At 39.1% G+C, this 14,572-nt stretch overlaps 3 protein-coding genes across 5 annotated transcripts in view; 2 read left to right on the forward strand and 1 right to left on the reverse strand.

Moving 5' to 3' along the window:
- Positions 1-159: 159 nt before the first annotated feature.
- LOC116846528 (corrinoid adenosyltransferase-like) lies at positions 160-2,099 on the forward strand. The gene is made up of 3 exons (XM_032820475.1): positions 160-747; positions 905-1,274; positions 1,855-2,099. The coding sequence occupies exons 1-3, from the start codon at positions 671-673 to the stop codon at positions 2,080-2,082; spliced, it is 675 nt and encodes a 224-aa protein (XP_032676366.1). The 5' UTR covers positions 160-670; the 3' UTR covers positions 2,083-2,099.
- A 668-nt stretch (positions 2,100-2,767) lies between these two features.
- LOC116846527 (ribosome maturation protein SBDS) lies at positions 2,768-4,430 on the reverse strand. The gene is made up of 2 exons (XM_032820474.1): positions 3,985-4,430; positions 2,768-3,781 (listed from the first exon to the last, which is right to left on the reverse strand). Exons 1-2 carry the CDS (start codon positions 4,113-4,115, stop codon positions 3,151-3,153), a joined length of 762 nt encoding a protein of 253 aa, XP_032676365.1. The 5' UTR covers positions 4,116-4,430; the 3' UTR covers positions 2,768-3,150.
- Positions 4,431-6,008: 1,578 nt separating this feature from the next.
- LOC116846523 (protein phosphatase Slingshot homolog 2) overlaps positions 6,009-14,572 on the forward strand; it is a 160,858-nt gene continuing 152,294 nt past the window's right edge. For 2 of the 3 annotated variants that reach the window (XM_032820457.1, XM_032820458.1), the window contains exon 1: positions 8,498-9,534. In XM_032820457.1, coding sequence (XP_032676348.1) covers positions 9,355-9,534 — 180 coding nt within the window. In that variant the 5' untranslated portion in view covers positions 8,498-9,354. Of the gene's footprint in view, positions 6,236-8,497; positions 9,535-14,572 lie in introns of those variants that run through there. The other variant, XM_032820459.1, reaches the window with a different exon arrangement.

The following is a 14,572-nucleotide window of genomic DNA, read 5'->3' on the forward strand; positions in this document are numbered from 1 at the left end:
ATGCTGCAGCATTTGTAGCGGTCGTTGGACCGCGTCCTTTATCGTTACCATCGCGAAAATGCACCTAACGAACGTAGTAAAGGCGCACTTTGTTAGATGGCGTCACGAAAATGTGTCTAGCTCTGGCCTCTGAAATCAGGTTGGTGGCCGCTCTCATGCTTCTCTGTGCTTAAATGATACGCGATAGGATACTCTTTATCTTTTTAACGTGTGTTCAAATTTTTGGCCAATAAGATTGGAATCCCAAATCATTTACAAGAGGAAGAACATATATTCAAGATTGATGACTTTTGGATTGCGTTAATGTTTGTAAATTAATAATTATCGTCGATGTGAGCAGCATATTGTCTACAACAATTATATGCATGAAAGATCGAGTTACGAATTTGTTAAAAAATAATATTTACTTCCGTACTTGCATTTTTACGTTTTTCTTCTTACACTACGTCCTGAGACGACCACGAGATAATGCCCAGATTCACGTTGCTGGACATTTAAAGATCGATTGTTGGGATGGCGCGCGATTTTAAGCGAGAGTGACAGAATATAGACGTAATTCTTCATGGCGACGTTGTTACTTTTCTGTCGGTGTCACTAGCGGCCGACAGAATATCAAAGAAAAGAATCGTAAATTATAGCTCACTCGATCAAGCGTTGTCTGACACACAAAATGGAGTTAGTTAAAAACGTATGGAGAAAGTCTACTTTTTTATACAAGACCAGCGTGCAAACATCGCTGAGACACAGGTATGCGTTTAGAATACCACCTAACCTTAAAGCACGCTGCTTAGCCATAGTTAGTTATTTTGTTATCGCCGAATAACGACGAAAAATATCGTGCAACAGCAATATCACATTAGAATCACGCGTGATTGTCAATTTATTAATGATGACATTGTCACAGTGGAAGTACAACATCAAATGTAGCCGAAGTGGCGGTGTTTTCACGAGATGGCGATTCCGGCTTGACAATCACGGATGCCGGAGACACAAAGCCGAAGGACGATATGATTTTCAATGCTCTTGGAGCGACTGATGAACTGTCTTCTTACATAGGACTGGCGAGAGAGTTCGCGTGCGACGGGAAAGTCGAACATCCATATGTTGACAAGCTTAAACGAGTACAGATGATCTTGTTTGATTTGACCCATGCAATCTCAAAGTCAGTACCTGGTAAAACCAGGTCTTTTGAGAACAAACATACCAAAGACCTTGAGGAATGGATTCTTGAATATGCGAATCAACTGCCACCTCCAGAGGATTATATCATTCCAGTAATTACTTAAATTATATACAGTGATTTTATATATTCCAGTAGACTGATACACATAAACTTTACAATAACTTTGAGTATATTAAATCTTAAAATTCAGTAAAATATTGAGTCCTAATATTGAATATATTTATCATATAGAATGACAAAATAGAAATATAAAAGTAACATGGAAAAAATTAAAATTTATTCAAAACAATATGTTAAATAGTGATAATATGAAAATCTGAGCTTAACTTTTAATAAGTTGTATCAATAAAAAAATTTATATCATGCAATAATGTAAATTTCTTGTATTAATACAATAAACCTACTAAAAGTTACACTTAGATTTTCATATTACATTTAACATGACATTGTTTGGGGCAAATTTTGATTATTTTTCCATATTTCTATTTCATTATGCTATGTGATAAAATAAGTGCAATCTGATCAGTCATAAGAGATTCAACGTTACTAAATTTGGTGATTTAATAGTTAAAATTGCTGTAAAGTTTATATATCATATCATATATCAATCTATCTCTATATCCAAATACTTCCTATTTTCTATACACATAGTATTAATACTTTTACATTAGGGCGGTGGAAAAGCCTGTGCCTCCCTGCACGTTGCACGAACAGTATGTAGGCGTGCAGAAAGAAGCATCACGACGCTGGTGCGGGATGGTGCCCTGGATAAAGAAGCGCAAACGTATCTAAACAGATTGTCAGACTTCCTCCTAACAGTATCACGTATTGCGGCCAAATGCGATCAGCGCATGGAAAATATTTATATTCCACGTGCGGAAGTAACTGAGGAGAAATAAAAGGACTGATTTAGAAATTCTTGTAGGGTACATTCATTCTTTTGCACTGGACTTAGGGCCGATTTTTCTTAACTTCTTGGTAAACTAACAGTTAAATCATATGTATCTTTAATTTGAAGGAAAAATAAAGACAGAAATATGATTTAACTGTTATCGTACCAAGAGGTACAAATCATTTATTAGAGGTTGGTATAGTCAGCCTTTAGAAATATAACCGACAGTCGCGTATAAGTAACTATAATAGTTATAGATACTTCGATAGTGTAATGAATAACCTACATTTGTTATCAACGTCTGCCTATATACTTTGTGTCCATTAGATACTAGATATGATTACAGTTTGCCATTCTGCCAAATTAACATATCTATCGAAGTATCAGACCTATGGATATGTAGCATGTTATATCTTTTGAGTTGATAATATTTTTGAACAGATTAAAATTATAGAGGGAAATAATGTATTAAAATGCTCAATTATAATCTTGATAAAAAAATTTGTTAATTTTATCGATAACAGCTGTGTTATATATAATATATACAGGAAAAAAATGTACTGTTGTATGTAGATAACGTAAGTAAAAACTTGTAAATATAAATGCAAACTATTATAATAGACATGATGTTAATATTATTTATGTACCAACAATTAATACTGATGTTAAAATCTTAGGAAATTTTATGCAACTACATGTGTGATTGTTGTATTAGAAAAATATATTGAATTAACAGTGTACTACACATTGTATGTACATCTTGAGACCTGGCACATATTATCAAATTTATTAAAATAATAGAGAAGATGATAAAACAATATCTATTTTTGGGGAACCTTTGTTAAAGTTAATAAGCTATTATGTACAAAATGAACTTATCAAGAGATAATGTCCTCAACCAGAGATGATAAAAAAAACAGGAACTATATGTACATATATATAATTTATACACAACAGAATTGTTTGGTCAACGTGTATTAAAATGTATTTAATAAATAGGAATCTATATGGACACTATATAATCACTATAATAGTGATTAACAGATATTTAATAACAATTCAAGTAAACTATAATTTATTCTAGGACCTTATCTCCTTCCACTATTTCTTTTAAACAAAGTAATTCTAACAAAGCGGAGCCTTTTGTCTCTGATTGTACTAATTCATCTAGTTGTCTAAATTGACCTGGATCAATTAAACAAGTGATTGTTAATACTCCATTGTCCCACTCTTCTGATTCTGTTTTAGAAACCAGTTTAACTACTTTGTCTCTTAATTTTCTTGCTTCCCTTCTTTGAATGACAATTTTGAGCCTCATTTGAGCACGTTCTATTGGCATCATTTCCTTCAATTGTGAAATGACTTCCAGTGCTTGTTGCTTAGAATTTCGATTTGGTTTAACAGAAAAGTGTAGTTGATCCTTCATGGCACTCTCAATCATGGAAACAGGATATGGACGCTTTGTTTCTGGATTTACGCACATAGTAGCAACTGCAGTAGCAATATCTTTGAACATGGAATCTATTGCCATATGCCTTTCTCTGTCAGAGACTTGAAGTTCTCCTTTTTCAAGTATCTGCTTGCATACTTCAGTTTGATCATCAATGCCAAAAGCTTTTATGAGGTCTTCTTTTTTGGCTACTTGGCCTTTCGATACATTAGCAAATACTGTGTGTGTTTGTAGTACTTCGTCAATGTCTCTTTCCCTAAAACATAAAAATAAATAAATAAATGCTGTATGCAATACCTCGAATTAGCAATATTAATTTTACAATGTATTTATAGGAATATGCAAAAGAAATTGTAAATTTGGTTTATATAGGTTAGGTGTTGGAAACAATTTTTTTCAATCGCAATTTACTCGTCATCGACACAAAAACGTAATTAATAATTAGATAATTAGACTTACAATTTGCTTCTCCAAGAAACCACTTTGTTCTTATAACAGGCTATCTCAAATCGCTTGCCACCTTTTTTCATGCGAACAACAGCAACGTTTGTTAACCTTATTTGATTCGTTGGTGTAAATATTAACGACATTTTCGCACTAATTGCAAAATCGGCATGCCACAACAAATAAATTGGCTATTTTGAAACGCGTGATAAACACGCAGAGAAATAGAAGACAAATTTCCTGTTCTTTTTTCTTACGCCTAATAGTAAGAGATATTACACCATGTTGCTACACAAACAGTAAACTTGGAACTGATGATGGATCATATGGAATAGGCCATGTTTGTTGTGGAATAGGCTAAAAATTGATACTTATTTTTAAATTAAAAAACCGATCTTCTTTGTTGTTTTTAAATTTAATTAATTCTTATATTAATAATATTCTATTTTAATGTTATTTTCGATTTTATTATTCAATCGTACTATCAAAAAAGGTATAAATGCACTTGTAATCCGTAGTTATATTATCTAAAATAAAAATTTTTCTAATATGCTGTTGAATTATTTAAAAATAAAGCGATTTTTTAATTTGTTATCATAGCTGGTACAATTTGAAAAAAAAATATGTCTCACTTATCCTTGAATCGTACTACGATTTATAAACGATGGTATCATCATTTTACGTTCCAGTCAGTGGCGGTTCGTAGCGGAGAATTTGGAACTAATAAAGCCGTAAAGGGTCTAATTGTAACCAGTTTAGCAAAACTTGATTAAATATTCATTTAGTCAAATTCAAGTTATTCAAGATATTCAAAATTTAACTTGGTGCTAATTAGCGCCAAAGAAACTGTTAGTTAAAAATTAAAAACATGAATAATCACGCTAGATTATGGGTACGGTCCAGCGGACGCTGCAAATGCTTTGTAGCATTTTTACTTCTTTCTCTTTCTTCATTCGAATCCGAGAAATAGAACAAGAGGGAGAAACGTTGCGCAACATTTGTAGCGGTTGCTGGACTGCGCCCTATGTCAATTATCCAAATGTAGTTCTAAAGTCTCCGTTATGAGCCGCCACCGTTTCTACTAACAAATTAAGATCGTAGTGTATGTACCTTAATTAGATTAGGTTAGATTAGTCGTATCTGTATTGTTCAAATAGCAAGATTCAGTAGCAAGTCAGATAACATTTTACTTACAACTGGCACAGTTCAATGATAGATTAGACTATTTTTCAACTTTGAAAATACTTCAATAACTGATAAGACAATATTTGATTTCCAAGCGTTATAATTCAACAGAAAGTCAAAGAGAGTCAAAGGGAATCAAAGGATATCCAAGACAAGGTAAGTCTGTCTATATCGCGTTAAAGTGTAAGAAATGTAACAAAATTATTCTACTCTCTGTAACTAATTTTGTATGGATTTGCAGTCATCAAAAATAAAAGGTACCGTTTCTCGAAGTATTTTTTGAATTACATCGAACTACTTCATCTCGAGGTAAAAACTAATATTCATTGTCGATCGTTACTCATGATCGATGATCACGTATGAAATCGCCAGCAGTATGTAATGAAACATTTGTTGATAAATCTTGACAAAAGATCGACGAAAAGCGATTAATGTGCGATTATTATTTGGGTGCGTATTATGAAATTTTTCGGAATCGATTTTGATCGGAATTATTCCGTCATTACTTATATTTTTATTATCTTTTCCAAGGGAAACGGAATTATTCCGATCGGAATTGTTTTCGAAGAGTTCTATAACGCTCATATTAAATTATCAATTAAGGATTGCAATCAGACTAATCAGGTAATTTAAACCTTGGTTCTGCTTTTGATTTGTCCAATTGCAATCTTAAACGCATAGCTTGATACGATCACAATACATGCTGAAATTTTCACATACGTTGAGAAAAATGACTAGCAAAACGACATAAAACATGAGTTCGCGATAAAAGATAGATTCACGCGTCGCGCGCGTCGACGTCACGGAAGCGGGGGAGCCTGCGGCGGGCACGCGTGCGCGGAGCGACGGTCGGCGCGAGGCTGTATCCAATATGGCTGCCGCGAGCGTGATGCCGTCGAAGGTGCGCGAAAAATGACGGCTTTTCCGCGCTCCTGACGGCGCGATCGTACGTACGCGCGTGAAGACAGTGCCGAGCGATCGTAGTGCCTCGGACATCGCAACAACCCGGCAGTGCTGCATCATCATGGCGTTGGTCACAGTGCAGCGTTCCCCGAGCGTGTCCAGTTCCCCTCAGAGCTCGGTGAGTTTTGTGTTTCCTCTACCTTCTGCTCTGTCTCTCTCTTCGCCTTCCTCGTCGAGCGTATATGCGTGTAATCTACCACGGACAGTGGAGCGCGTTATCAGCGTGTTATCGGCCGCTTCAAACTCGAGCTATGTAGCCCGCCCTCGCTTGTGGCTCCATTCGGCTTGCCGACCGGCTGGTTGGCTCTACCTTATTTGGCAGCCAACTGACAGCCGAGCGAGAAAGGGAATCGAAAGGATTCAGAGTTATCCCATAGCTGCTTGGCGTTCGTGAGGCAACGCAGCGCGACGCGCCAGAGGTCAGGACGCGGTCGCCGGCGCGGAAAGCGCGCCGAAACAAAGAGGAGCTCGTAGCGTAAACAAACGTAGGCGGTAGATAGGTCGCCTGATCGCTCGCTCGCTCGCTTACACGGAATTCTACGATGCGTCGTCAATGAATTTCCACCGTCCTGGATATCGTGTTGTTATTGTATCGCGTAGTATGACTATTTGTTTCCCTGCTTGCCTTTCGCTTTCCGTTCACACGACAATCATTTACGGTTCTCTCACGTAGTCGAAGAAGTTTTTTTTATATTCGCATTGTTCAGCGATCAACCCACATCTTTATTTCGCGTCCGCGAAGAGAGCGCTCTCACACGATATCTCGTGGATTCTTCTTTCGCAACGAAAAGATTGAGAGGGAAAGAGGGAGGGAAAAAGAGAGAGAGAGAGAGAGAAAGAGGAGGGTTTTCGGAGCGGCAAATTTTTCTTTTGTTATGGCGCGCGAGCGGCGAAATGATGAATGATCGTGCGCTTCCGTAGTTCTGATGATAGGCCACACGCGAATAATGATCTCGCAATTTCGTTTCCTGAAGTAAGGAAATTGTGCAATGGACGAATGACAGGCGCGCGAAAACGTTTTCTCGTCAGGGTTATTGCAACCTATTTATTGGCTCCATTGATTGACCGATCTCTTATCGGATATATCGTTATCGTCGCGATAAGACGGTTTGACAGTGATTTGTCTTCATTGCAATGTCACTACTAAAATAAAATCACCTTGGAATTCTAGTCGACTGCGAAAGCTGTATTGACATAAAAATAATATAATAACACGTACATATACTATTTTAAAACAATGTAATGTTATATTATTACGTTTGTACATATACTATTTTAAAACAATGTTAAATGTTAATTTTATAAGGAAGTAACTTTCCATACAAGTATTAACATTTTTTAAAGCACATTATATTTACTATATTTACTATATTATTTATTATATTTAGTATCCATATAGCACAAATGTTCAATAGATATCCTAAGAACATTCTAAGAATATTCGAATATTCTTAGGATGTTCTTAGGATATCTATTGAACATTTGTGCTATATGGGTATATTTATACTATATTTACTATATTATTTACAGATCATTACAGCATATAAATTGTCCCGTTACAATTAAAAAAAAATTTTTTTCGCAAAGTCATAAGGTCGAATTGTCTAAGATTGATTGCTTTCGAACGCGACCAGACTTTGGATCTGTTTTCTATTGCTGAACTGGCTGCACCAGTTCTCTCTTCTTCTTCCACCAAATTTTATCTGTACATCTGTCTCTTTTTAAATTCCGAAAGTACATTATTTCAGTAATAGAAAACCTTCATCTCAGAGGATTCACACAGAAACGCGCGCGGCACTGACTTTCAAAAATTCTAAATTTCTAACGGAATATTAACTGCACACCTCGAGCTATAAACTACATTGCGCGTTTTAAACATATCGTCGCAGTATACCACCTACACTGTACGGCAAACAACAGTAAATCTCGCCTCACTGAGACAGAGTAAATTTCCCGCGGGTTTAGCGCGCGAAATCTATCCCTGTGGTGCGTCTACGTACGTTCTACGCATCCATCATAGTCCAAGAAGTGGGCTAATGCATGATTCTCGCACTTGACCTTTATTCCCTCATCTCCGACGCTCCGCTCGCTATCAATCTATCGCACCCTTCGGACGCGGCTACCTTCGGCGCGACCTTTCGTTCGCTTGCACGAGCCACAGAGCCTCGCTTCACGCCTCGAGGGTGACGATCACGTCGCGGAGTCGCTGGCACGACCTGACCCGACGCGGCGTCGCGCGGCGTGGCGTGGTGGCGCACACACCGACACGCTCGCGCGTAAACGCCGCGAACAGAGACGGTGCGGAGAGACGGTGTGTGCCGTCCCGCAGCCCTCCCTCGACGTTTGTCGGCGTCGGCGGACTCAGTTGGTCCGCCGCCGCTCGGCACGACGGTGGCTCGCCAGGGCGATGCATATTCGGTGTAGATTTGGGTCTCGTTTGTCGCGTCTCGCTTCGATCTAAGCGCGAGTCCCTCGCGCCCTTTGTCTCCAGCCTTCTCGTGTGCGCGGGGTGCGGGAATCGAGACTCGTGATTAACGCGACCGTGGAGCGGTGACGCGCAAGGCGAATCAGGCTATCCCCGAGGGGCGTTCGCGGGGGAAGGATTACTCGGAGGATAATTGAATGGAGTGTCAGGCGACCGCGGGTACACATTGGGCTGATGAGTTTTCGATGGAAACGAACGTATTGCAAATAAATTGATTACACTCTGATGTGCAAACTGATTATTGATTGAAATAACTGTTGACTGATAAATTACACGCTCGGTGTGCTGGTTAGCGGTCGCCAAATGTCTTTGCCTGTGAAAATTCGTTCGTGATTCTTCACCTCCGTCGTCATCGTTTCGGGAATCACTCGCGAGTTTTCGCGAATTAATAAGACATTGCCGTTCGTCTGATGATGCGTCAGCGTCTGATGACGAGTACGAGAGCTCAGTGAGAGACAGCGGCGATAAATCGCGAAATCCGGATTTGCTTAAAGAACAGATCGATACACTTCGAAGAAGGAGACTGCGAGTATCCCTTGACCATAAGAATCGATCGTCGGGGTGAGATCGTTTGCGCTCGAGACTTAGACCGATTTGCACCGACGTGCATCCGCTTTCGTGGTCGGGATCCATTTGTCGAGTGCGATCGGATGTAAACGAAAGCCGCGGCTGGTACGCAGGAAGCGCGTTATCGCATTGCACCGGGGGCTCCTGTCAGTCGATACAGACTGGCGATAGACGACGTCGTGGGCATGATCGTGCTGAAGCAGAAAGCCTCTCTGCACTACGGCCTGCCGCCGCCACCGGCGCCCCAGCCACCCTCGCCGTGGTCCAGCATACTCTGGGGCGGCGACGATCGGCGGCCGCGAGGACGGCGAAGAGTCGCGTGCGGCGCGCGTGTCACGCAACTGCGGGAAAGAGTCACCGCAAAAGTAAGCACGCAGGAGGCTCCGACGAATTTCCTGATTGTTCAGCGAGTTTGGGAAATCACGCCAGCCCTCTGTGATTCTCGTGATTCTCGTCGAAACGAGCGAGCGAGGGAGTGAGGGAGCGAGCCGGGAAAGACGATAATACACGGTTCTCGGTTTCTCGTTAAAAATTAACGAGAATTGTCAGATTCTTCTCTAGAGTAGACGCATTCTTTTAATTTTACCGGGAATCATTCAATATTTGTTAGAAATAATTGATGAATCGATGGGATTTGTTGGCGGATGTAACGGCACGAACATTTAATGCTTGCCTTTGAAGGGATTAGTTGTTTGTCTAATCTTCAATGCGTCTAGAATAACTTTCTTATGTGTACGAGATGTCAGGTGGCCGTAGTGCTGTAATGGAGATTTGTCACGCCCGCGAATTCGTGATGGAGCGAATTAAGTTCGGATGGGAAGGAACGAATCGCGTAGAGATAAGTACGGTCTTTACGGGATAATGGAGGGTGTACAATGACCGTTATCTGAATTAAGCACTTGCTTTTCTTCTTCGAGAGTAATTAAGATGCATGGATAACGACATGCTGACCAACACGCAAATCATATCGAACGGAGAAAGTCACTCTAACGACACACGACATTATGGACACGCGCGTATTTCGTATATATTAGCACGCACGCGAGTTACCGCGTTGTATTTAATTATACGTTACGAAAAACGTAAGGTTGGGTAATAAAAAATGGTAATGGCTATTTGTCGAGTAAAATAAAATAATTATGGAATAAATAAATAAAATAATTATGAAATGGTAGAATGAATAATAATCGAAAAATCAAGAGAAAAAGTACAATCACCTTAAAAGTACAAAATTTTCGATGTTTGGGCATTTAAGTACCTCTGAAATTACCTCTGAAATTAATATAATATTTGAAACAGCGTATGCTCTTTAAAGAGTTGGAATCACATATATATAATTACATAGGATACGAGAGAGAGAGAACATATTTTAATTAGAAGCATTTACCACCTCAGTTTTCCATATATTCCCATGTGTGACTGTGTATGCATTGTTTCTCGCGCAGAATTATACAGTCCCGCGGATGTCTTACCATCGATAGATCGACAATTACTAACAATTTCCGGGCAGCCACGTTCGTTTTTAGAGCTACGCGTCTCTCATCGCTGTTAATTCAGAAGACACGTTCCCGCTTTCTGAATTAATCAACAGTCGTGAAAAATATACAGTCGCATACGGACATAGATAAATGGTTGAAAATCGACTATCGACCTATCAATTAGATCGATCTATCGAATGGTAAGGCCCGGATGCAGAGGGCGTCATAGAAGCGCGCCACCGTTCACTCCGCGGCGCGTACGTGATCAATTGCGCAGCCATCTTCTATTTCGTTGAGCAACCGCCGTCAATACATCAGATCAACACATCGCTCCGTGTTCTATGCGTCTTTAGTCCGTCGCAAGTGAGTCTCGTACGAAAATAAGTATCGGGAGTGTCGACAATAGCGATGTACGATCGTTGGAACGTATCGTGAGTACTTTATCAGACAGTAATCTCCTCTTTCCTCGACACATACAACCGTCGCGACGTGTCTAGTCGGCGTCCCTTGCACTTGTCATTACAATCGATTCACTCGAATAGCTATAGAATCGGACGATTGTCGGTTTTATTAATCGGGAATTAGACATTCGGTGGTGATCAGAGGGAAAGAGAAAGATCAAGTGACGCCAGAGACATACGCGGATCTCGGCCGATAGTGTCAGATTATTAGCAAGAGAGAGAGAGAGAGAGAGAGAAAGAGTACTCGCTAGAGCGCGTTCTTGTCGAACCGTGCATTGTTCATGTTTGGCGCGTATTTTCGGCATACATCATCAATTGTTCGGCCATCTTGAATATCAATCTTTTTGCGTCAAACAGCTGCCACCAAAATACATCAGATCGACATCGCTCCGTGTTTTACGCGTCTTTAGTCCGTCGCAAGTGAGTCTCGTGCGGAAATAAGTATTGGAAATGTTGACAATAGCGGTGTGCGATCGTCGGGATATATCGTGAGTACGTTATCGGGCAGTAATCTCTTCTTTCTCTGATATATACAACCGGTGTCTAGTCGGCATCTCTTATACTTGTCATTACAATCGATTCACTCGAATAGCAATAGAATCACACGATTGTTATGAAAGAAATTTTGTTTGATTAATCGAATGTTTGATGAAATATGAATTAATTAGAAATTCCAGTTGAGATTATCAGAATTTTGTTCAGCCAGAATCTTGTTAATTTAAACAGAATTAATTTTAACCGAAAATTCTGGCTTGTTTGTATTTCACTGGACATTTGGTTAATTCGATTTCTTTTTCTATGCCATTTAATCGGGAATTAGAGATTCGATTATAAGTAGGGGAAAGGGGGGAGGAGAAATAAAGGTATGCCGCATTTGTATTTTTCTATTTTCTTAATTGAGCAACAATATGATTAAACATGAATATGAATCGAAGCGCGATTAAACATTAATGTGAATCGAGGCGGGGTGAGCGTTGCAACGTTAATTTATGCGTACCTCGGTCGTATCGTTCGAAAGTACATCGATAGAAACCCTAAAGTAGTTTACTTTCCGTTTCTTTCGATAGTATCTACATGTTATTATCGTTACGTATTTCGGATTTGCAATTATATAGCCGGCGATACTATGCGTGAACTTTGCCGGAAAGTGAAAGTCTGCTCGGTTGAGATTGAATATTGCTAGCGTCGCTTATTATTATTATTTCGATTTATCGTACATTCGTTTCATAATCTCCAAACAAACAGCTTGCGTAATTCATGTACATGTAAGAAAATATGCTGTATTTGTTTCCAAAGAAATGTATATAATTTTCTTACTCGCGGCAGTACAATTCGTTTCTCCCCTTTCCTCCGGTCTTTTCTAAAAACGCCTCGTTCGCGACACATAAATATTCAGTTATATTCCGCAATTGAGACATATTTTTGCGACGCAGCGTGGGTGGTGATTCCCAGTGAGCTTTTTAGTCGATTGGTATGATCACGCAAGGGTGGTTTTCTAGACTCGACGTTATCAGTCAAAGAGATGATGTGTAGAGTACGTAATGCTACAATGCTAGATAAAATCACCGAGATTTATGTGTACCTGTCCCTAATAGAAATCTATGCAGTTTTACTAGACACCTAATCAGTTACTGTCTAGTATTACTGTATTTCATAGTTGTATCGAAACTGCGCAAAAACTAGAAAGGAACTCAACTTAGTTTTATTAAGTTTTATATCGCATACACATGTATATGATAAAAATTATATTGTATAGAGACGATCTTAAAACTATGTAAAGAATAAGTAAACGCGTAGCAAAACATAGAGCAAGGAAGAGGAAGTTGGAGGAAATCTGGAATTTAACAAAACAACACGTTATGAAAGAAGTGACAAGTAAGGTTAGAATTAAAAGTGAGCAAACGACAAATGGACTATATATTAATGATATAGAATTGCATTGCGACAAAAACACATTAGACTATCTTAGAAAGCACCTTAGATTTCCTGTATAATTGTGGACATAAAGGTTGTCCGACTTTTTGTTGGCAACGTAACCTAAAAATTATCCAATGAGAGAATAGTACCTAAGAAATAGTACGTTTCTTATATTCGGACTATTCGATTATATTCTGAAACTTATTACAAAAAATCAGACATTCTTTATGTCTACGACTGTACTGACTTTTATTAAAAATTAAAATTGTACAATAAGTAAGCATGCACACAATATCCATTATTACTAGCACAAAACTGTCCATTTTTTGAGCGATAAACTTGCTTATTAATCTGAATAGTTTCTTTGTTCAATTATTGCTCAGTTCTCGGTTAATAAATGAGTTCAGATATTGCGCATTTTTGTGCTCAGTAACTGCAGACAAAACATTACATCTTGATTCGGATCCCAACAGTTTTATTCGTTAGTTATTGGGCAAACGTTAATATAACTGTTCAGTAACTGCTTACAAACTGCGTGAAATTTCTACCAGGGATATAATACATGTGAAAATTATTTCTTACAAAAATGTGCACTAAAAGAAAAACTAGTTGATCTAACTAAAATTATAGTTATTTTTTATAATTATTTCTCTCTGTGCGATCACAAATATCAAAAGTTTTTTTCTTAGTGTATATGATTTATCGAATGTATTGAATGAAAATAGAGAAAACGTTCTGAGAAGGTTAAAATGGCAATCGAATTATCACCGATTTCCCCGAAGATTTCGCTTTGAAATCGATCGATTCCCGCGCGGCGATCGTACAATTCGTTCCCGGAGGAAGTTACCGAGGAATTTCTCATGGATACGTCGTGAGAAAGCGAAACCAATTGCATACGCGCGACGGTGTATTTCTGTATAGGGGCGTGCGTCGTCCGCGCGAACGTCGGGAGAAATGCGTAGGTAATTCATGTGGGACGATTCGAACAACGTCGCGCGCGCGAGCGATCGAATCTCGTATCCGCGTTTCGCCGGTCGCGCGTCTTCCGCGTGCAATTAGCGACCCGAAATAGAGCTCCGAGTGATCTGTCTGTCGTGTTGCGGTGTGTTTAGTTACGCGAATAGCTCGAACTAGTCAGGTCTGGATGATCCCATGCAGCCTGAATCTTCAGATACTGCCCTTGCGCGATCAGTGCAGCGCTGAAAAAAAGAAGTGTTGCTCGCAAATTTAACGTATTGAATTGTGATTTTATTTCAATTATGCTTTTGAGAGTCAGGACGCAAATCGATCTCACAGGACGCCTGTATGAAGTTAGCCCCCCACTTTTTGAATTTATTAATTTTGACAGTTGTGCTGATTTGTGCTAGGTTTGTGCTACATTGTGCTCGAATTATAAATTTTTAATACGAAAAATGAGCGAGAAAAATGGAAAAAACCGTTTTTTTTGGTAGCCCCCCACTTTTTGATTTTCGAAATTTTTTTTATTGTGCTAGGTTGTGCTAAGTTGTGCTAACATTGTGCTAAAGTATTATCTTCGAAAAATAATC

The sequence above is a fragment of the Odontomachus brunneus genome, unplaced genomic scaffold (assembly GCF_010583005.1).
Source record: "Odontomachus brunneus isolate Ranch 3 - 2012 unplaced genomic scaffold, Obru_v1 Obru_scaffold_065, whole genome shotgun sequence".
Classification (NCBI taxonomy): domain Eukaryota; kingdom Metazoa; phylum Arthropoda; class Insecta; order Hymenoptera; family Formicidae; genus Odontomachus; species Odontomachus brunneus.

Excerpts from the sequence above, each read along its gene's own strand:
- LOC116846528 (XM_032820475.1), top strand. The coding sequence starts at position 671 with ATGGAGTTAGTTAAAAACGTATGGAGAAAGTCTACTTTTTTATACAAG. Across the intron at positions 748-904 it reads CAAACATCGCTGAGACACAG|TGGAAGTACAACATCAAATG; the intron begins GTATGCGTTTAG and ends ACATTGTCACAG. Across the intron at positions 1,275-1,854 it reads CAGAGGATTATATCATTCCA|GGCGGTGGAAAAGCCTGTGC; the intron begins GTAATTACTTAA and ends CTTTTACATTAG.
- LOC116846527 (XM_032820474.1), bottom strand. The coding sequence starts at position 4,115 with ATGTCGTTAATATTTACACCAACGAATCAAATAAGGTTAACAAACGTT. Across the intron at positions 3,782-3,984 it reads GTTTCTTGGAGAAGCAAATT|GGAAAGAGACATTGACGAAG; the intron begins GTAAGTCTAATT and ends TTTATGTTTTAG.